General features: G+C 42.8%; 1 protein-coding gene across 3 annotated transcripts in view; it reads right to left on the bottom strand.

Moving 5' to 3' along the window:
- Nucleotides 1–23,086, bottom strand: part of THRB (thyroid hormone receptor beta) — a gene marked incomplete at both ends in the record, with an annotated part of 81,026 nt that overhangs the window by 23,127 nt on the left and 34,813 nt on the right. For all 3 annotated transcript variants that reach the window (XM_080715669.1, XM_080715668.1, XM_080715667.1), the window contains one exon: nt 8,777–8,877. In XM_080715669.1, the coding sequence (XP_080571795.1) occupies nt 8,777–8,877 (101 nt within the window). The remainder of the gene's footprint in view (nt 1–8,776; nt 8,878–23,086) is intronic.

The raw sequence follows: 23,086 nt of genomic DNA, 5'->3' as shown, positions 1-23,086 counted from the left end.
GTGATCCTCCCTCTAGGATCACAGGTGTGTGCCATGATGCCTGGCTTTACTTTGGATCTTCAAGCTGTATCTGGGTCTCCAGCTTTACTTCCTCAAAGTGGACCCCAAGGGGACCTCAGGAGCTGATGGAGGAGTCAGAGAAGAGCAGAGTCAATACCTTTATGACGTCTATTTAAAGAAATGAGACTAGTAGATGAATCTAGTGCTTGCTTTTTTTTATACACTGAATAAAACAAATCATTTCATACAGTGTTACAATTCTGTTGCTAAGTTATGAGGAGTTCTACTAATTTATACTGGGAAATAAAAGAGGTGGCCACGTTTTTTTGGTACTGGGGATGGAAGCCAGGGGCATTCTACCTCTGAGCTACACTCCCAGCCCTATTTTTATTATTTATTTATTTATTTTGGTGGTACTGGGGTTCCTGGAAACCCTTCTACCTCTGGGCTACACTCCCAGACCTATTTTTATATTTGGAAACAGGGTCTCTTAAGTCAGGGAGACTGGCTTCGAACCTGCGCGATCCTCCTGTTTCCACTTCCCAAGCGCGGGGATTACAAACTTGCACCACCACACCCGGCTTTTTATTCTTTATTTTGAAACAGGGTCTCACTGAGTTTCAAAGAGCCTCACTAAGTAGCTGAGGCTGTCCTCAAAACGCAATCCTCTGGTCTCAAGCCTCACGAATGCTGGGATTACAAGCGTGTGCCACCATGCTCAGCTGAGGTGGCCACTTTTGATGTAAAAAACTTTATTATTTAGTAATTAAACAGATGCATTAATTGCCTTTTCAGGGTTTGTGTCATTCTTGTTTTGACTCTTGAGATGGCCATCACTGCCTCTCCTAGCCTGCCTGCCTTTCTTTCTTTCTTTCTTTCTTTCTTTCTTTCTTTCTTTCTTTCTTTCTCTCTCTCTCTCTCTCTCTCTCTCTCTCTCTCTTCTTTCTTTCTTTCTTTCTTTCTTTCTTTCTTTCTTTCTTTCTTTCTTTCTTTCTTTCTGTATTAGGGATTTAACCTGGTACCTCCCAGCTATCCACCACCAGCCCTTTTAATATTTATTTTGAAACAGGGTCTAAGTGGATGAGAATCTTATTACTTGCTAAGGCTGTCCTTGAACCTGTGATCCTTCTGTCTCAGCATTCCAAGTACTTGGATTATAAGTGTGCACCACCACACTTGGCTCTCTTAGTCTTTCAAACAACAACACTTGGAGAATAGACAACTTACTTCAGTTTTATTTTTTTGATACTGGAAATAAAAACTAGGGGCATTCTACCTTTGAGCTACATCTCTAGTCCTTTATATTTATTTATTTTTTTTGCTTTGAAACGGTCTCACTAGGTTGCTGAGAGTCTTACTGGGAATGTTCTTGAGCCTGCACTTCTCCTGTCTCTGCCTCCTAAGTACTGAGATTACAGGTGATCATCACCTCGCCTGGCCCAGTTCCAGGGTTTTTACTAGATATTCTCCATAGCTCACTGCATCGGGGTTTTTACTAACCCTCTTTATCTTCAGCATTTGTAGGCCTGTATGTTTAATGTGTTTCTTCCATTCTGAAGGACGATATTTTGGTCCACGTTCGGTGACTTACATAATACACTCGAGGGTGTTGTACTAGAACATTTCTGGGCATAATCCCCATATCATAGCAACTGTACTCAGAATTGTAGGAACTTATAATGGTAGTGAGCTCTTACAGGGGCCCATTGTAAAGTGCTGTAGACACACTCCATGTCCTTTGTTTCTTCCTTACTACCTTATAAAAGATGTATTTTATTTATTTTTGTGGCACTAGGGATTGAACCTAGGGGCATTCTACCTCTGAGCTACACCCTCACCTCCAGCCTTTTTTTTTTAAAATTTATTATTAAACAGGGTCTCACTGAGTTGCAGTGAGCCTTGTTAAATTGCTGAGGCTAGCCTAGAATCTGATCCTCCTGTCCCAGTGTCCCAAGCACTGGGATGGCAGGTGTGTGCCTTGGATAAGTCAAATCATGTGGTAAGTATTAGCTGTAACCCAGGAGTCATACTGCAAATCTTATTTGCTTAACTGCTCACATGACGTAAAATGAAGCAAATTTATTATTTAAATGAATGGATTCTAAATAGTCCCCTTCCACTCACTCCTCAAGAAATCTTCCTTTTTGGGTTTTGGTAGACCAGTAAGTTTTGAAGGAGCTCTCTGCTAAAATGTAAACTTGTTTTTTTTTTTGAGAAGTGGTAGGGCCGGAATGTCCATTGACATGCCAGTTTCAGCCCCCATTTGAATGACCCCGGGAAACTTTCTTTGGCTTTGGTTATTATAATGGTTTGGATTTAGAATGTCCCCTAACCCCCAGGGAACCAAGGTAGTGGTGTTGGAAGTGGGGCTTGGGTACTAAGCAGGGGTCCCTGGAGGTGGCCTTGGTTGCTATATTAGGTTCTTTCCTCCCTTGGCCGGCTCTCTGCTTCTGGCCACCATGATGTGAGAGCAGAGCCGCGCTCTCCCTCCTGCTTCCGGCCTCCATGATGTGAGAGCAGAGCCGCGCTCTCCCTCCTGCTTCCGGCCTCCATGATGTGAGAGCAGAGACGCGCTCTCCCTCTCTCTGCTTCCTGCTGCTACACCCTGAACTCCAGAACCTGGCCTCACATGGACTGAACCCGGAATCTCCAAGAAACCGTGAACAAACATATCTTCTTTCCCCTAAGTTGCATAGCCAGGTCTTTTGGATTATAGCAGTGAGGATGTTGTGTGAGTATCCCTTACCAGACCCCCCCCCCCCAAAAAAAAAAAAGCTCTTCCTTGCAGGAAAAACAAATAACTCAGACTTGACCTGGGCTTGTGTGTATATCCTTTACTTTATCATTTCCATCATGCAAATGCTAACAGAAGAACGGTCAGATCCTTAAACACATCCTTAAACGCGCAAGCCGGTGAGTCTGAGTGACTCGGATTCCCTGGGGCATCTGTATGAGATGCCAGCAGGGTTTCCCCGGGGGCTTGGGGTGAGCGAATCCTGCCAAGGCATCCATGCCAGAGCTTGTCGTGGGAGAGAAATGGAAGCTGCCCTGCCAGCCTCTCCCCTTCACTTATTGTCTGTGCCTAAGAAAAACATAGGGGGCAAAAGCAACTCAGACACCCCCAGCAAGAAGATGCATGGTGCAGACTGGGGCAGGGGCTGCACACCCCTTCATGGGGTAGGGATGCTTGGGTACCTACAGGTGGAGTTACTAAAGTCCAAGATACCAGGGAAGATGCTGACTGCTGCCGTAAGGACAGGAAGACGGCTCCTCTGTCTGAAGCTGGGGCTTCCCTTTTCTCCCTTAGACTCACTCGGATGTTACTCCTACTCCAGGGTTGGGGCATCCCGTAAAATCAAGCATCACTGAGGAGAAGGTGCGGTGTGCATGTGAGGACTGGTGCAGACCCACCTCTCCCAAAAGGCTACTCTGTGCACCTTTTAATGGAATGAATGGAATGAGTTATGCTTTGCTTATTTTGCAACAAGAGCAGAGCTGGCCTGCTGTACTAATAATGGTACCCCTTTCTGTGGCCTCCCTTGGGTGGCTTTTCTTGGGCATGTCGTGGCCCCAGTCCCTTATATGTTACTGCCATCTTTGCTAAGCTAGGGGCTACATATGTTTTGGCAGAATGAGGGACCACTTAATATGGGGAATTATAGAAAAAAATGTAAAAATGCTAGGTCTCTTTAATTTAAAAAAGTGATAAAAAATTAATTCTTGGAAGTAAACTCAAATAGAAGACATTATAGTAGTCTACTTATGAAAGAATCCTTTTAATGCCGGGCATGGTGGCGGATGCTTGTAATCCCAGCACGTGGGAGGCTGAGACAGGAGGATTGTGGTCTGAGGACAGCCTCAGCTACTTAGGGAGGTCCTCTGCAACTCAGGGAGACCCTGTTTCAAAATAAAGAATAAAATTGGGGCTGGGGGTGTAGCTCGGATGTAGAATGCCCCTGGGTTCCATTCCCAGTACCACAAAAAAAAAAAAAAAAAAAAAGAAAGAAAAGAAAATAATCTAAGGGGACCTCATGAAAATGAGGAGAGAGACCAGTAGAGGAAGGGAGGGAAAGAGAAAGTCTGGAAAAGGAAACAGACTGAGTGATATTGTATGCAAATATGAATTCATCTCTAGGAACCCCATCATGTAAATTATAATGCACCAATCAAAGATTAATAAGAAATTCTTTGGGGCTGGTGTAGTTTAGAGGAAGAGTCTGTGCTTAGCATGCACAAGGCTCTGAGTTCAAGACCCCAAAAAAGTAACAACACTACTGTCACATCCTTGCCAAGGTGGGCTGACAAAAGAGTTCTTAGGGAATAAATAAGAACATATCGTTCATCGATTTGTTGGTGAGCAGAGGTATTGCTTTAAAAAAGTTGTTGTTGCTGCTGTTGTTGTTGTTGTTGTTGTTGGTGGTGGTGGTGGTGGTGTGTGTGTGTGTGTGTGTGTGTGTGTGTGTGTGTTAGGGATTAAACCCAGGGGCATTCTACCTCCAAGCTATACCCCAGCCCTATTTTTTATTCTTTATTTTGAAACAGGTTCTTACTAAGTTGCAGAGGGCCTAAGTAGCTGAGGCTGGTCATGAACTTGTGATCCTCCTGTCTCAGCCTCCCAAGTACTGGGATTACGAGCGTGTGTCACCAGGCCCAGCTGCAGGTATTGCTTTTATAAATCAACATAAGACCTTATCTGTGCATCCCGAGAACTAAGTTTCTCAGAGGTTCTTAGATGATGTACTAATTTTTTCTCTCTTTTCTTGTGGTACTAGGAATTGAACCCAGCGACATTTTACATTTAGCTACATCCCCAGCCTTGTTTTAGTTTTGATTTTGAAACCGAGTCTAAGTTATGGAAGGCTTCTCTAAGTTGCTGAGGCTGTCTTCGAACCTGTAATCCTCCTGTCTCAATTCCCCAAGTACTGGGATTACGGGCGTGTGTGGCCAAACCCGGCTTAGATATACTAACTGATGAGCTAGGGAGATCCTACCAATCTTTCTACCTCAGCATCGGGGAAGCTGTTACATTCCACGTCTTTCTTAGAAAATAGATTGTTTTGTGGGGCAACATCAACCTTCTTTCTACAAAAGATGCTCTAAAAACTGGTGCATCACAATAGAGAAGGTATCTCCAAACGGGTCTACAGTTGTCAGAGGGAAAATGGGCAAAAAAGATTCTACTCCACAAAGCGTGGGGTAGAGAAAGTTACAGGTTTGAATATATAAATATATGAAGCATAACCTTTTCCATCTTCGGCCACTCTTAAAAACCGTGCTGCATCTGAGAAACTCTTCTTTTTCTAAGATGCTCTGTTATTATATTAAGTCATCTGTCTACCTGCCCTTCCCCATGAAGGTTCCTGGAAAAAGGGTTCTAATCTGAATACAGGCTTCAATATTAAGAAACCTAGCCTTTTGGTACATGATTTTTTTTTTTATTTTAAGAAAATCTCAAACCAGGCATGGTGGTGCATCCTTGTAATCCCAGTCCTCGGGAGACTGAGACAGGAGGATTGCAGGTTCGAGGTTAGTCTCAACCACTTAGCGAGAGCCTGTTTCAAAACCAAAAACAAATGAACAAAAAAGAATAAAAGGGCTTTGATTCAACCCCCAGTACCACTACCAAAAAGGGGGAAAAAAAAAAAGAAAAAAGAAAATCTCAGTTGAATTAGGCTCCAGATATCCAGTGGGCTTGAGAAAAGAGGCTGGTTGATTTTAGTGAGCTGGGGACATGAGTTTCCTCACCTATCTCTCCCTTTGTGTCGGTCAGTTGCTGGGAATGCATTCAGGGCTCCTAAAGCACATTAAGCCTATAGAGTCCTTTCAGGAGTTAAGTATTAAATGGACTTCTCATTAGATTTTCTCTGGGAATCGAAAGTTTACCATAAGAACCTGGTTTAAGAGAATTTCAGCGCTGCATAATCATTCAAGTAAACCCTTACGAATTGAGGTTAATTTAGAGAAAAAAATGGTTAGTTTCAATGACTGAACTTTTGGAAGGAGAGAACTATGTAGTTTTTATTACATTCAAATCAAGCCAATAAGGCTGTGCTTTTAAGAGAGAGCCTGCAGGTCTCCTAATTAATAAGTAGCTAGGGCTTACTTGTAATTAGCTTCATTAAGTTCCTTAAGATGTTATTTTCATCGATGTAATGGCAACCTTTAGCCCAGTCTTTGTTAACCAACTACAGAAACCAGATCAAAGGGGTCTGGGTGAATGGGAACATGTTATATAACCTTCCAAATCACAGTCTTGCTCACAAAAGGCCTTAGGACCTTCCAAATGACCTCTTTCCGATGGCTGCACCGTCTCCACATTTCCAGCGGGCTTCCCTAAACGTTTCTTAATTTCGGGCATGGAAAAGTAGGGAATTTGCTTGGACAATCTTCTCCTGGGGAAATGGAGGGCACCTTGCTTTGAAATGAACTAACATGCTAATTTTGGGGACTTCAGGGACAAGGACAGGAGGGACTGGTCGGAAGAAGAGGAGAGGCAGGAAGATGAAATTTTATCCACCTAATCCTGAGATAACTCAAGCAACTCAACACTAAGAAACAACAACAAATAATCCAATAAAAATGGGCAAGTGAACTAAATAGACACTTCACAAAAGAAGAAATTCAAATGGCCAATAAATGCATGAAAAAGTGCTCAACATCATTGGCAATCAGAGAGATACAAATCAAAACTACCCTGAGATTTCACCTAACCCCAACTAGAATGACAATCGTTCAAAACACAAACAACGACAGATGCTGGCGAGGATGTGGAGAAGTGGGAACTCTAAGACATTGTTGGTGGGATTGCAAATTAGTGCAACCACTTTGGAAAACAGTATGGAGAATCCTCAGAAAAATGGGAACAAATCTAGCATTTGATCCAGCAATACCACTTCTGGGTATCTACCCAAAAGATAGGAAACCAAACTACCAAACTAATGCATGTGTATCTAGGTTCATAGCTGCACAATTCACCATAGCCAAACTGTGGAACCAGCCAAGATGTCCATCAACAGATGAATGGATTACAAAACTGCGGGATATGTATACAATGGAATTTTACTCAGCCATAAAAAACACAATTACATCATTTTCAGGGAAATGGATGGAATTGGGGGACATTATGCTAAGCAAGATTAGTCAGTCACAAAAAATAAGAAATCGGATGCTTCCCCTAATATGTGAAAGCTAAGGAGAAATGGGTCATAGGAGGAACTCTAGGTGAAAAAGGAAATCCTATAGAGGACCAAACAAGACAACCTAAAGAAGGAGAAAGGAGGGGGGAAGAGGAAAATCTCTAAGGCACAGGATGTACTTAAACAAACATAAGCCAAGCATGGGAAGGAGGGTTGGGAAGGGAGTGGGGTGGGGTTTGGGTAGGGGCTAACTGGGCGATGTGTGCATGTATGTCTACACAACTTTTTTTTTTTTATCCCATTATGATGTATGAATACAATGCACCAAAAAATAAAAAAAATTAATTTCAGCACAAGTTTTGCTTTAGGGTTGACATATTGTGATAGCTAAGTTTTAAATATAAAAGTTAAATAAAACATATAACAAAAAATAACTTTAAAGCTTATTCCGGATTTTAAGTACATTCTCATTTGCAAACCATTGGTCGAGTGCTGAATCCAGCACTGGGTTTAGCTTTTTTTGTACTTATTTTATAATTTTTTATATAAAATAGGTGCAATTGTCCATGATAGTGAGATGGATAGTTGCACGTTCATTTAGTGCATGCCATTCTTTGTTTCTTTTCCTTCTTCTTATTCCCTCTTTCCCTCCCTTCCTGCCTCCCTGTGCATTTTCCTATATTTACTATAGACTTTATTTTCTAGGGCAGGTTGTCAGACCAAAAGATGTTTTCCATAAAGCTTATCTTAATTTTGTTGACAAAGATTACAAGTAGGCAAATTAGGGCTCACTTTTGGAAAGTGAATGTACTGCCGATCACTGGTATGTTCTTGTCAAATGTCTCTGAAGAAAGGTCCGTAGAGAAAAAAATTACCTGATAGATGGGCAGAACCTACTTACTGCAGGCTGCGCAAAAAGCCACTTTGGATAAATTTCAGAACATAATTGAATCTAAGTAGCCTCAAAGATATTTCTTAATGGAACCCTTAAAAATGGGCATATTCATGCGGATCAGCGGTGGTGGAGCAAAGCCCTGACTCATCCAGCATTATACAGGGGAAATAGCTATTTCTTGGGATGATAATGTATTTTTTAGAAAAATCTATGCTTTTAAAAACCTACAAGTAAGTGTTTTTTTCAAATTCCTTCCCATTTTATTAATTCTCTTTCAGGTTTCAAAACACTTGGAGAGGTAAAGAAACTTCACCTAGTTACTGCATGGGCTTCAAGAATTCCAGCTAGTTCCTCATGACTTGGGAAAAGAAAATTTAGTTCTTGAGTATATCAAAAAGGAAGAGTACCAACAGGCCCCTGGATGGTCATGGACCATGAATGTTGGAATTTGTTTTTGTTTTCTTTTGTTTTATTTGGTCCTGGAGATTGAACCCAGGGACTTTCTACCTCTGAGCTATATCTCCAGTCCCATTTTATTATTTATTTGGAAACAGGGTCTCACTAAGTTGTGGAGGGCCTCACTAAGTAGCCGAGGCTGGCCACCAACCTGAGATCCTCCTGTTTCAGCCTCCCAAGTACTGGGATTACAGGCCTGTGCCACCGTGCCTGGCTGGAATTTGGTTTTAATTAGATCTTGATCAGAAGATGGAGTTCCCGTAGGGCGTCCGAGCTGGGGAGAGCTTACCTTGCAGCCTTCACAAGTGATACAGCGGTAGTGGTACCCAGTAGCTTTGTCACCACACACAACACAGAGCTCGTCCTTGTCCAGGTAGCTGGGGATGTACCCTGGGAAGGAGGCGTAAAGAGGAAGGTAAGCGATCAGTATCACGTGAAAGTCCAAGACCCACCATTGCTAAGGTCACACGACCAGAGACTAAATTGGTTTGCCAAGAGGAGGGGGTGACAGAGAAGACAGTGAAACTGGATGGTGAGTATCTTACACTTAGTTATTATCAGCTCAGGATTTCAGATGCCTGAGAAATAGGTGACATCCCCACTTGTGGTGCAGCAGGGGACAGCCTGGTAGGCTGTTAGAGCCAAAGAATCAAGTCGAAATGCTAGGACTTGAAATGTCTGGTGCACTTCTGAATTGTCAATGGCACACTCTCTCTCACATGACTCCTTTCAGAACTCTTCTTCTTTTTTTTTTTTGGAACTGGGGATTAAACCCAGAGGCATTGTACCTCTGAGCTACATCCATAGCCCTTTAAATTTTTTTTTTTTTAATTTTGAAATAGGGTCTCGCTAAGTTGCTGAGGCTGGCCTCAAAGCTGTGATCCTCCTGCCTCATCATCCCAAGTACTGGGATTATAGGTGTGTGCCAATCATGCCTGGCCAGAATTTGTTCTTGAGAGGCTTGATTCATTTTGGAGTCAAGGTCCTATATAATGAATTCAGAGATCTTCATAGCTGGAAAGATCCTGGGAGATCTTTAAGTACTTTCTTGAGGTGAAGAAACTGACCTTTGGGGTTTCACCTTCTACTGGGTCACTAGACACTACCAGCAGAGACTAAAACCCAGAGCTTGGACCTTCTAACACTTAGGATATGTTATTCAATCTCAATCGATCAATCTCAGTCTCTCTTTCTCTCTCTCTCTCTCTTTCTCGCTCTCTCTCTCTCTCTTTGCAGAATTGAGATCGAGCCCAAAGGCATTCTACCTATGAGCTACTCCCCCAGCCCTGAGCTATAACCCCAGCCTCATATTTCTTTTCCTTCCACCCTTCCTTCCTTCCTACTTTCCTTCCCTCCCTCCCCCCTCCCTCTCTCTCTCTCTTTGGTGGTACTGGGGTTCCTGGAAGCCCTTCTATCTCTGGGCTACACTCCCAGACCTATTTTATATTTGGAAACAGGGTCTCTTAAGCCAGCGCGGCTGGCTTTGAACCTGCGCGATGCTCCTGTCTCCGCCTCCCAAGCGTGGGGATTACAAGCGTGCGCCACCACGACCGGCTCACTCTCTCTCTCTTTTGTGATACTGGGGATGAAACCCAGGGGCATTCTACCTCCAAATTACAACCCCAGCCCACTTTTTTATTTTTTATTTTGAAACAGGATCTCACTAAATTGCAGAAGGCCTCACTAAGTAGCTGAAGCTGTCCGCGAACCTCGATCCTCCTGTCTCAGCTTCCCAAATGCTGGGATTACAAGTGTGTGCTACCACTCCTGGCTATGCTGGTCTTTTTCTAAAAAATTGATCATTTTAGTAGGATGACTGAGGTTATCTTTAACAACTTTGGCAAACTTGTGGTATTTTAATCCTCAATCTAGCAACACTTGGGTGGTGTGAAATCATAGAGCTTTCAATGACCGAGGAAAGAAAATCCAACCACAAGCACGCTATCCATCAATATGCTTTACGTCTGAGTTTAAACTCCATGACCCCAGAAGCCATCTGCTCCCCAGCTGTCTTCGTTTCAATGCTCAAACACAAGTACCAGCTTCAGAGGGCACACAGAGTGTCATGTATCAACACTTTTCATAGGAGTTTTAGGTAAGATCCCCCCAAGTCAAAATGAGGTGCGGTTTGGTGAGATGTCAAGGTGGAGAGAGAAGCCTCATTCTATTTTCCTGACCATGGTTCTTGTGAAGTTCTTTGATTCAGTAAACTGAGATTCCATAAAAATCAGCTAGGTTGAACTGACCAGTGACTTACTATATCTTCTTCCCTGACATTTTCTTAGACCTTTTTATTAAACTAGGTCACGGAGGGCTGATTAAAAAAAAAAAAGAGCTATAAAGAAAAACTGAAGAAAATGAATCCTTCTCCTAATTTCTTAGAAATGACTTTGCTCCGACTTTAATTTAGAAAAATGTTACTTCTCAGGAGGCAGAGCCATGACTTCAAAGTGAGATTGGGCAATGTACAGGATTATATTTTTAAATATCACAGCTTTTCTTAGTTTACTTTGGCATCACGCACACCATGATTCATCTGTTGAGTTCAAGGTTTTCAAAACTCTCATCAGACATTTTTTTAAAAAGAGAATTCTGGGGCAGGAAAAAAGGGAATCAAAATAGACTGTGTGTCTACTCATCACCCATCTATTCAGGACTCTGATAAACATTTACTTAGCATATACTTTGTGCTAAGCACTAAAGGAGGTGCTGAGACTATATGAAAAAAAAACTGAATAAAACATATTTTCTTTCTTTGGAAAATGTGTATGAAACTGCGTTCTCCTTCTCTCTTGGTGAGAGCAAAAGAAAGAAGACAAACAGAAGCTCAAAGTTGCTGAGCACCGCGAATCCAAAACATTGAAAGACTAGTTCAACTGCACTAGGGGGGGGTTAACAAAGTATGACAATGGCCAGTGTACTTGTGTTTGTGTGGCATATGAACATATGAGGTGTAAAACAACTCTTGCACAAGGAAGTAACCCAAGTATTAAAACCAGCATCTTCCTAGTAAAGGCAGATGAAATGGGCATATCGATGCTGTCAGGGGAGCAACATCCTGGCCTTTTACACTTCTTAACTGTGTTCAGAACAGAAAAAAGATATTTGAGTTCCTGGTATCACATGGGACTGCAGAGATAAGGGCCAAAGAGGGACAGGTCATTTCCCCTCTTGTCTACTGTGGAGGAACCAATCGTAAGACAGCGGGACGCAGTATTGCTTTGGGACATGCTGGCAGAGGGCTGCATCATGGCGGCTGAAAACATTAATAACTGGAGCCAGGAAGAATCAGGGGACCTGACTGCACCTCACCACCCCTCATCTTACTTCGCTGTACCTGCCGACTTCCATTTTCGGCACTGGCAACAGAACACTGGAGAGTTCCTCTTCTCTGTAGCTCAACGGTTTCTTTGGGAGGGGCAAGACGTTTGACTTTATAGGTTTTTGTGAGTCCCGGAATCCAGGGCTAACTCAGTCAGAGCGGGATGACCTACTTTCACATTCTCTGTGCTGGGGGACAGGGGACAGGTGACAGGTGGGTGGCATCACTCTCTTATTCTTCCTTTAGTTAAGTTACCCGGCCATCTACAGAAATGCCTGTGTGAGTTGGTGGCATGTTGACATGATCATTTTTGTGTGTGTGTGGTACTGGGATTGAACCCAGAGGCATTCTTCCTCTGAACTATACCCCCAGCTTGATTCTATTTCTTATTTGGAAACAGGGTCTTGCTAGGTTGATGAGAGTCTCACTAAGTTGCTGAGGATGTCCTCAAACCTGTGATTCTCTTGTCTCAGCCTCCCAAAGTACTGAAATTACAGGCGTGCGCCACCACATCCCGCTCGCTTATGTGATCTTATTAATGCATCCCAACCATTGCTCTCTTTTCTCTAAAGTACTAAGTTGGAACCATCGTATTTGTCTAAAACAGTCACCACAAGTAAGGATACATCATTCATTAAACCTAGGTCCATCATTCATCCTGAAATAACTTTCAGCTGGGAGTCACATCTCGAAGCAGTGAGGGATTCTCTTCCGGTGCCTGGGTTTGCTTGACAACGCCACACGCTCACTAATTCCCCCAGACAACTTAACCGTTTGTTGCTGTTCTAGTTCAGGGTCTTCATGTTTTCTCTCTTCTTACTCACTGACTGAATCATATGCTGATCAATAATCCCAGTGAAGAAGAAAGTGCCTAAAACATTAGTGTTCATTCCCTCTCTCTCTCTCTCTCTCTCTCTCTCTCTCTCTCTCTCTCTCTCTCTCTGTCTCTCTCTCTCTCGTACTAGGGATTGAAACCAGGGCTGTTCTACCTCTAAGCAAGACCCCCCAGCCTTTTTATTCTTTTGAGATAGGGTCTCACTAAGTTGCTGAGAGTTTCACTAAGTTGCGGAGACTGGCCTTGAGTCTGAGGTCCTCCTGCCTCAGCCTCTCAAGTACTGGGATTATAGGCACGAGTCATCACGCTTAGCTAACATTAGTTTTCTGGCCAAGCATGGATGCCAATGGTGCTTTAATGCCAATCTGTTGGCATTGGGTCCTGTCTAGAAACACACATGACTCCCAGAAATCCTGACATCAGTGGTATACATCAGTGGTACTGCCACTGTGCACTGTCTCAGCCAATTTCTAAAGAAGCCTGGTGACTAACTCCCTGGAAAGCAATTAAGAACCATGACAACAGGCGATAGTTCAAGAATGACAAGTTTCCCCTGATTCTTTTCTGCTTATATGCATTATTTTTCAGACTAATGAATTATCTGTCACTTTATCAATCATGTCTTATTAAGCATATGTTTATGCGAGCAAATTCTTGTCTTTTTCAAGAAAAGACCCAGAGGACTTGTTTTTAGTCGACATTTGGTAATGTCTAGTTAATTTGCTGAGTATTATCTTGCATATAAGATAGGTTGACATGGTAACACATTACGGACTTTTAAAAAGTCTTACTTTGGGAACTTTACTGAGATATAAGCCACACGCTATACAAATTAATGGCTTATCATATATCCGTAGAGTCATGAAGCTATCACTACTATGGATCTTGGGACATTTATATCATCCCTCAAAGAAATCCCATACTCTTAGGATTCACCCCCAGATCATTCCTCCTACCTCCTCCAAACCTTCTGCCCCAGGGGGCCACTAATCTACTTTCTATTTCTACAGATTTTTCCATTCTGGACATTTCTCACAAATGGGATCTTATAATACATGACCTTTTGTGACTGGCTCTTCACTTAGCAGAATGTTTTAATGGCTCGTCTGTGTTGCAGCTAACAGTTTTTAAAAATTAGATTCACAGAGCAACTTGGGGTGTGGAAGGGGAAACCGTGCAGTAGAGAGTCAACTCTGTCTTCGTTTACACTAGATCCCACACGTTCTCTTGTGTGGGTAAAATCAGAAGGTTGGTTAGTTTAATTCTTTTCAGTAAATTATAACAGTGTGGCAGGTCCTAGGAGGAGAAACCCTGGTACTTCTTGTCACTTTGGTAGATACACAGCCCTCTCCAAATAGAATATAAAGCAAATTCATCTTGATGGTAGGTCTGATGTAAGAAGGTGCTGTCCAGGAAGAATGGGAGAAGGGCTGAGTGGAGACCTTTTTCAATCTGGCCGATCTTTTACACTTGCATAGAAGAACCAGCCCTGGAGTCTTAGGGGACTAGTTGTTATCCATAAGAGTGAGAAATACTCTGGGTAGCTCACAAAATTGAAGAAGTGCCTGGAAGCTACACTGTTCTTTGGAGGGACTATGTCTAGCCCGTGTAATTGATGAAAAAAACCTGGTTAATAATACCACCTTCAAAAAAAAGTTAAGATAAATATTGATTCATTATGTAGGACTATCAACGTGGAGTCAGTAAGAACCCTGGGTGGGCTGGAACAGAATATAAGACGAGAGTAAATTTTAACTCTGTCTAAATGAGCTAAATTATTAGCATGTTTAGCCATTCCTTCTAATTTTATTTGGATTTTCTCAATTCATTCCACAGCTCAGCCTCTTCTGATTTGATCTTCCTTTCCTTTTCTTTCTTTTCCTTCTTTCCTTCCTTTGTTTATTTTCTTGGTACCTTCTTCCCTATTCCATTTCTTTACATCTTTAAAAATCTTAAATGGCTTATTTTTTAGTCTTTCTGAACATACTAATTCACATTTCTTCCCTTTTTTCTTTTGTGGTGCTAGGGATTGAACCAGGAACATTAGAATGAGCTACCATTTGAGCTACACTCCCAGCTTTATTTTATTTTGTATTTGAAAAGAGGGTCTCAATAAGTCACTGGAATCTTTGCTAAGTTGCTGAGGATGGCCTTTAATTGTGATCCTCCTGTCTCAGTTTCCCAAGTATTGAGACTACAGGCATGCACAACCACATCTGACCCCGGCTCCCTTTGCATTTAATTCTTGATGTGAAGAACCAAGCTTTGCACTGTTAGTCTTTAATTCCATGATAAACACCATATCAATTAATTAAACCATCCATCCATTCATTTATCTAATGAATGTCTGTGGGCATCTTGTGTGTAAATCTTGAAACAGCATTAACTTTGTTGTTCTTTCATTGCTATCTGTAAACTCCCAGCAGAGCTTCCCAGGTCTCTCCAAAACCTTCCCTGAGGATAGCCACGTCATCCACCTCCCCTCTCCTCTTGTGGAATTGCTGGTCTTTTTTTTAATATACTTTGCTCTCTGGCTGTCTGGCCTTGGTGTCAGGGGGATAGAAAATATCAGGGTCCTGTGGCTTCTAACTCACACACTGGGACTAGAGTAGGGAGGGGAATTAGGAGAAAGACTGTACCAGAGATTACTCCAGAAAAGGCTGTTGAAGACATAAGGACAAGGGACTCTGGATTCCCATCTGAGGCCCTATGGCAAAACAGGGGCCACGTTGGTTTTGGATTATTTCCTCTGATTCACAGATTCTTGAAACTAAACCAGAATTTATTACATTTTAGAGCAAGCCTTGGGTATAATATTGTTTCACGTATCAGAAGTCCCAGTTGAACTTTCTTTCCCCCCGTTCCTATAAGACTCAGTTCTTAGTAGCTAGGGTAACCTTTCAACCCACAATCAGAGGAAAAGCATTGGAATATGCAAACCACTTAAGGAGGAAGTAGATTGGTGTAATAAATTCCAGCCAGAATTTTAATCAAAAGGGCATATGTGCTGGCTGGCAACAGTGTTTGGCTCACAGAGTGTTTTAGAAAGTCTTTGTCAAGCTTTAAAACCAAGAGATTTTTCACATAACATCCAGAATCCTTGCTTCATGTGAAAGACAGGGAGGTCTGGGAACACTAAGCCCAAATTCTCACTGGGAGACAACCAACGAAACCAAGGAGGACAAAAAGGGATAAGAAGGCAAAAAATGATATCCCAAGAAAGGGCCACCCTTCCCAATTCTCTGCAGGCAGCACCCTCCCTACTGTGTCCCAGATTCGGATGCCACACAATGGTTGCCATTTGTCTTCATTCTTGTATTATGCTGCTTTAGAAGAAATATTTTACAATTTTTTTTACCATGATTAAAAGCAAGAAGATAAAAATAGTCCGAGAAAAAAGAAAAGAGAGCCAGATGCATTGGCTTATGCCTATAGTAACCCCACTACTTGGGAGTCTGAGACAGGAGGACCACAGGTTCGAGGCCAGTCTCGGCAACTTGCTGAGACTCTCAGCAACTTAGCGAGACCTTGTTTCAAAATAAAAATAGATAAAAAATAAATAAAAGGGGCTGGAGGTTTAGCTCAGAGGCAGAAATGCCCTATGGGTTCTACCCCTAGTGCTGGGAGAAAAAGCAAAATGAAAGAGAACATCTATATGGAAGAGAGAGAAATGTTATTATATAACAAAAATATGATTATATAACAAAAATTATACATTTTTCTTGATTGAAAAGTTTAGATTAAAAAGCCATTATGAAATAATGCCTCCTCTCTCATTACCATCAGCTCTCAGGTACTCGTCGGCACTGACGTTTAGAACCTTGGTGCTAATGAGCTCATTTCTTGCTCTCATGAATGGAAGAGGAAAAGGGTCAGGAGGCAGGAAGGCAAGTGCATTAGAAGAATAGGAAGGGGGACAGGAGAAGGAAGAGGTTGAGGACTCAGCGATAGTTGCTTCTGATTTGACTTTCAGAATCAGTTTGTGGCTTCGGGTTCATACAGTTTGACTTACGATTATTTCATGTCCTGCAGACTTGAGCAAAATAGGGTGCCTTTAGCCCCCAAATCTATATACACTGTCACAACTGGCATGTATGTGTGTGTGTGCATGCGTGAGTGGCATCGGTGGCCAGAGACGAGGGATGCTCCTATACGTCCTGAGATGCACAGGGTCATGACCACAATAAATAATTACTGGGCCCCCACAAGTCAATAGTGTCAAGGCTGAGAAACCTTCATCTAATATACTTTATATATACTTTTTTTTAAAAAAAAGCTGATTTATGCAAATGATGCAGAGCTATTGTGTACAGTAAGAGATACCTGCCCGTGAAGGCAGGGCTGGTTGCAAGCTCAGGTGATGGACAGAACATGGTGCTGGTGAGAGAAGAGGCTGGAGGGCTGGGGGCTGCCTTGGTGCCCCGAGGTGGTGCAGCTGAGACTAGCAGAGCCGGATGGTGGGCTGGGGCTGGAAGGCAGGGCTGGGGCTGGGTGGCAGACAGAGGGACCCATGGAGAGATGCCATGATTTCTGGGATGGAGGCGGTGGGTAGGAGCACAAAGCCAGAATCCAATGGAACTCCTCGGGGCAGGAGAGAGCTGCTGGTGCTTGTGCTGGGTTTACCGATTCACAGAACCTGCGGCATCAGGGAGCAGCCTGAGCGGGGTGTAGAGGAGGCACAAGGACCGCCTCTGAGTGGCTTGGGGGAGAAGCCTGGGAGAGGGACAAAGGTGGTGAGAGGGGACCGTAAACAAGGATGGGGGCAAGGCAGGGTGGCAGCTGGAAAGCACATCTGGAGTCTCCTGGAGAACCCAGGAATTGGTTTAAAGTACCCAGAGGGAGCCCAGAAGAGAGTAGTACCAAGGACAGCGCACAGCAGCTCAGCCTTCAGGAGCTCCGGAAACGGGAGGAGGCAGATACCATGTGGATACTGAGGGGAAGATGGTCTGTAAAGCTGGCCAGCGGGGATGGTAGGACGGGAAGTGGGACGCACCTGAGGGCTGAGAGCTGAGAAGGAAGCTTCGGCCTCGCCCGTGAAGTGTCCACAGAAGGATGCAACAGCGCACCCCGCAAGCAAAAGGTCAGCACTGCCCCCCCAAGCCCCACAGGTGGCTGACCTCAACTGCTCTTAAAGCCCCGGACTCCTACCTCAGCACCCACAGGAAGGAAGGGCAGTGCGCACTTCAGGGTGAGACTGGGACGCCTATGGGCATCTCTGAAGGACTTGCTTTCGACAGACAACCACTTCTCAGGACAGCAGAAAAGAAAGATGCTTTTTTTTTTTTTTTGTCTGTGATTGAGTTTGGGTTGGAAACTACTATTGCTCTTTAATACCATTTCTTTTTTCTTTTTTTGGTGGTACTGGGGTTTCTGGAAACCCTTCTACCTCTGGGCTACACTCCCAGACCTATTTTATATATTTTTAAAATTTGGAAACAGGGTCTCTTAAGCCAGTGCGGCTGGCTTCAAACCAGCGTGATCCTCCTGTCCGCGCCTCCCAAGCACAGGGGATTACAAGCGTGCGCCACCATGCCCGGCTTTAATTCCATTTCGGAATGCCAATAGGCATTTTCATTTAGCACTCTGAACAGCAAATGTGTTCTGTGTTTTAAAAAGAGAAGGGCAGAGCTGGGTGCGGTGGTACATGCCTATAATCCCAGTACTTGGGAGGCTGAGGAGGACCTGCAACATCAGGCAGCGAGTTTGAGACCAGCTTTGGCAAATTAGTGAGACTCTTTAAAAAAAAAAAAAAAGGGCTGAGTGTATCTCAGAGGTAGAAAGTCTCTGGGGTTTAATCTCCAGTACCATCAAGAGAAAGAAAAATGGTGGTATTGCCTTCTGGCGTGATGTTGTCCTTTAATAGTACATGGGTGCCAGTGCCTCGTTTAAAATGCTAACCTCACACAGGCATTCTCACAGTTACAGGCACGCTGTAGAAAACTCTGCACTGGAATTGGCCACTTAAGAGTTACATTTTAGACATGATGTCAATAATACATTTGGGTGGACAGAACACATCTATATTTAAATTAAACAAATTCATCCAGGTGTGGTGGCACATGCCTGTAATTCCAGTACTTGAGAGGCTGAGGTTAGGAGGACTGCAGGTTCGAGGACAGCCTCATTAACTTAAGCAAAGTCCTCCACAACTTAGTGAGACTCTTTAAAAAATATAAAATAAAATAGGGCTGGGAGTGTAGTTCAGTTGTAGAATGTCTCTGGGTTCAATCCCTAGTATCAAAACAAACAAACAAACAAACAAATTTAACTGGAAAGGAAGAGGAAAAATGAAATAGTGTGATAGTCTTCGTTTAGTTTTTTTTTAAGATTGTGATGATCTTACACAAAAATTTGTTGTTGAGAGTAATTGTGTAATAGAATTGAAAAATCTTCCTTTTTTGTTTTTTCTTTTTTATCTGCTTTTCACTAGATGGAGTGTGATTCTAGGGGTTAGCTTTAGCAGTACCTATTTTTTGTGTCTTTTTTTTTGGGGGGGGGAGCAGAGTTTAGAGCTTCTCTACCCCCCAATTCTACTGTATAGCAATCTCCTTACTTTATTTTTTATTTTTTATTTTTTGTGATACTGGGGATGGAACTCAGGGGCATTCTACCTCCGAGTTACACCCCAGCCCTACTTTTTATTCTTTATTTTGAAACAGGGTCTACTGAGTTGCAAAGGACCTCACTAAGTAGCTGAGGCTGTCTGGGAACCACAGTCCTCCGTTTTCAGCCTCCTGAATGCTGGGATTACAAGTGTGCACCACCACACCCCGCTCTTTTTCTATTTTTAAAAGAAGCCGGGCGTGGTGGCGCACGCTTGTAATCCCAGCATCCGGGAGGCTGAGACTGGAGGATCGCGGTTTGAGGGCAGCCTCAGCTACTTAGTGAGGCCCTCTGCAACTCAGTGAGACCCTGTTTCAAAATAAAGAATAAAAGATAGGGCAGGGGGTGTAGCTTGGAGGTAGAATGCCCCTGGGTTCCATCCCCATTTCCTCCTCTCCCCCTCAAAACAGCCAAAGAAATTCTGATTAGAGATGGATCCTATTTCTTTGGGGCTTAACGATTCTTTTTCATCTAATACACTTGATGTTTGTCACTTCAAACATCTCCCAACTTACCACTTAACTTCCATTTTTAATGTCACACAGAGTCAACAAGACAGGGGGAGAGACTGAATCCTGGGCAGACAAGAGGGGCGATATGAGCAGATTGGGAAAGTGTAGTTCTAGGTGGAACATGTACTTCATTTTTCTCTCCGCAAAACTAAAAATACGGCTGAAGAGCAAGAACATACCTAGTGAGGCCCTCTGCAACATGCCAGCTGGGCGTGGTGGCGCACGCTTATAACCCCAGCAATCAGGAGGCTGAGACAGGAGGATAAGGGTTTAAGGGCAGCCTCAGCTACTTAGCGAGGCTCTTTGCAATTCAGTGAGACACTGTTTCAAAATAAAGGATAAAAAAATAGGACTGGGGGTGTAGCTTGGAGTTAGAATAGCCCTGGGTTCCATCACCAAAAAAAAAAAAAAGGACCAACTCACCCTGTTTCTTGAGTCTGGTTCAAAACCAGAGAATTCTAATTCTTTTGGACTAAAACCAACTCTGATGCAAATGCTCTGGCAACTTTTTTTTTTCATGTGTGTGTGTGGTACTGAGGATCGAGTCCAGGGGCATCTACCTCTGAGCTACACCCCAAGCCCTATTTTATCTTTTACTTTAAAATAGGGTATCACTAGTTTGCTAGGCATCTTACTACATTGCTGAGGCTGTCCTCGAACCTGAGATCCTCCTGCCTCAGCCTCCCAAGTACTGGGATTGCAGGTGTGCACTGCTATGCCCAGAAACTTACTGAACATCTTCAATAAATCCCCATGAAGGTGGCCGGAAGTTGGTTCCCATGCAGGTCATGAAAGAATCTTGAAGGCTGAGCTGCCCAGGGTAGACTCTGGGGAGGGTTCTGCTTAACTGGGCAGAGAGGCTAACTTGCAGTTTCCCTTCAGAGTGGCCAGAGGTAAGCTGTTGGAGGGTTTTGGAGTGTGTTTGGAATTTCTAGTGGAAATAGCCAGCCAAAGCAGAAAAAAAAAAAAGATGTTAATTTTTTAACTATGCTGAGACCACAGCCACAACATAGAAAGCACAAGGTCCAGGCTGCCAGTTCTCCTTCCTCTGATTCTCACGCTTATTTTCTCTCTTCTCCTGGACCAGAAGCTTGCAATCAAAGCCCGTGGTGAGGACCGTGACGATGATGTTACTCAAAGGATGATATGCAAAGAGCTTGTATCTTGTGAATGATCATAGGGTTATTTCTATTAATCCCTAACTTTCAAAAATACATTTTTTTGGGGGGGGGCTGAGCACGGTGGTGCACACCTGCAATCCTAGTGCTTGGGAGGCTGAGGCAGGAAGATGACAGGTTTGGGGCCAGCCTCAGGAGCCTGGTGAGAAACTGTTTCAAAATAAAATATAAAAGCCAGGAGTGGTGACGCACGCTTGTAATCCCCGCGCTTGGGAGGCTGAGCCAGGAGGATCGCGCAGGTTCGAAGCCAGCCTCAGCTACTTAGTGAGGCTCTCAGCAACTGTGAGACCCTGTTTCCAAAAAATAAAACATAAAATAGTTCTGGGAGTATAGCCTGGAGGTAGAAAGCCTCTGGGTTCCACCCCCAGTACCACCAAAAACCCCCAAACAAAACAAAAAAACAAAACAAAACAAAAAAAACCCAAAATAAAATGTAAAAAGGGCTGGGGGTGTAGCTCAGAAGTAGAACACTCTGGGTTCAGTCCCCACTATAACACACACACACACACACACACACACACACACACACACACACACGTGCTTGCCTGCTTTTGTGTACTCTGTATAAAAAAATAAGACAGACACGACAGTCTGTTTCAGCTCTTCTCAGTGTAAAACTGACTCCTCCCCTCCCCCCACCACATCTTGAAGTTTTAATTTAAATGTGATTCAGTGAACTGAAGTCTGATTCCTCCTGGGTTCCTGTTCTCAAGGTTCAGGAGTTTTATATCATTCTCCCTTTTTTCTTTTTTGGTTCAGATGCAAAGACACAAATAATGTCCTCTGAAGTCTACCACCCCAGTAATCTCTGGCTTCCTATTTTATAAGCTAACATGCCCTGGTAAGTCTATCGCCATCGTAACCCATCTTTTGCCAGTGTGTATCTATGATACCTTTTCTAAAAACAAGATTATGACAACCGTCTATGTATTAGAAAACTCTGATCAAAGTCTAGAGAACAAACCATTCGTCTAAAAAAAATCAACGTTAAGTCAGGTGCATTACTGAAGATTGACAGAGCTACGGTGGTGACAATTATAAATTTCATGGAAATAGATAAAAATCTATTTATCTATTGGGAGATGAGGCCTGCCCGGCAAACACCTGTTTAGAGTCTTACTTTTGCCTTAATGAGCCACTCCTTAGGTCTTCCAACAACAACAGAAATCAATAGTGGATCAATATGGATAAACATGTTGGGGGCGACCTTTTGTCCTAAGAGACAGTGAACAGCTGGGTTCAGTTTTCCTGGGATTTACTTGAAGACCCGTAACAGTAAATAATGGTGCATTTAAGAATATCTGCTTGCTTTGATTTAGTGAGTTTGGCAGGAGGCAGTGGCTTTTCAAAGGCATATGGCTTTGAGAAATTACATCAATATATGCAAACGATGTGTCTTCTCCTCTAGCTCACGCATCAAATTAATTAGTAAAGAATCCCTGGTTTCATATTTTATAAGCAAATAGTCCCCGGTTTTGGTTGAAGAAAATATAATGAAAAAACTCAAGAGAAAAGGGACTGAAAAGTCCCGCTGGAATTTTTAAGAAGAGTTATTACCCAGATAGAGAGAGAGAGAGAGACCAGTGTTTTCTTGCAATCCTACGACACCACTAAAGTCATAGCCAGGCATGTTTAAGGGGTCAATGTTAATTTCTTCTTTTCAAATGTTAATTACTTATAACATTAAATGCTGGAAAGTAGGAAAGAATCCGCACTTTATCTCAAATGTCCCTTCGTTAGTAAAATTACATGACATACCCCTCGCAATAAATGGGGGATTCAGATTCTCTTTAAGAGGATGTTGATACTAAACAAAAATAGAGAAGAACAACTCTGTGTCCTGTTGTTAACCCTTTTATAGTTCATACTGGAAGTTATAGAATAGATCTACTCTATGGCTTAGTAAAGCAAAAATCAAACAGGGATTTACTTAGTAAATTAGTAAACAGGGATTTACTTAGTAAAGCTTAATAAAAATTAAACAGGGATTTTAGCCTTCTTTTAAAAAATATTTGTTTCTGTAGCTTATTATTTTTAATTATAGGGTCACGTTAAGAAAACCAACTCATAATTCTTATAGAAACCATAAGCAAACAAACCATATGTTTTAAGATTAATTTCACAAAGAAATTTATTTGAAGATCAGAGA

Source organism: Muscardinus avellanarius, assembly GCF_963383645.1.
Source record: "Muscardinus avellanarius genome assembly, chromosome: 18".
Lineage (NCBI taxonomy): Eukaryota > Metazoa > Chordata > Mammalia > Rodentia > Gliridae > Muscardinus > Muscardinus avellanarius.
This window is presented reverse-complemented; position numbering and strand designations above follow the sequence as displayed.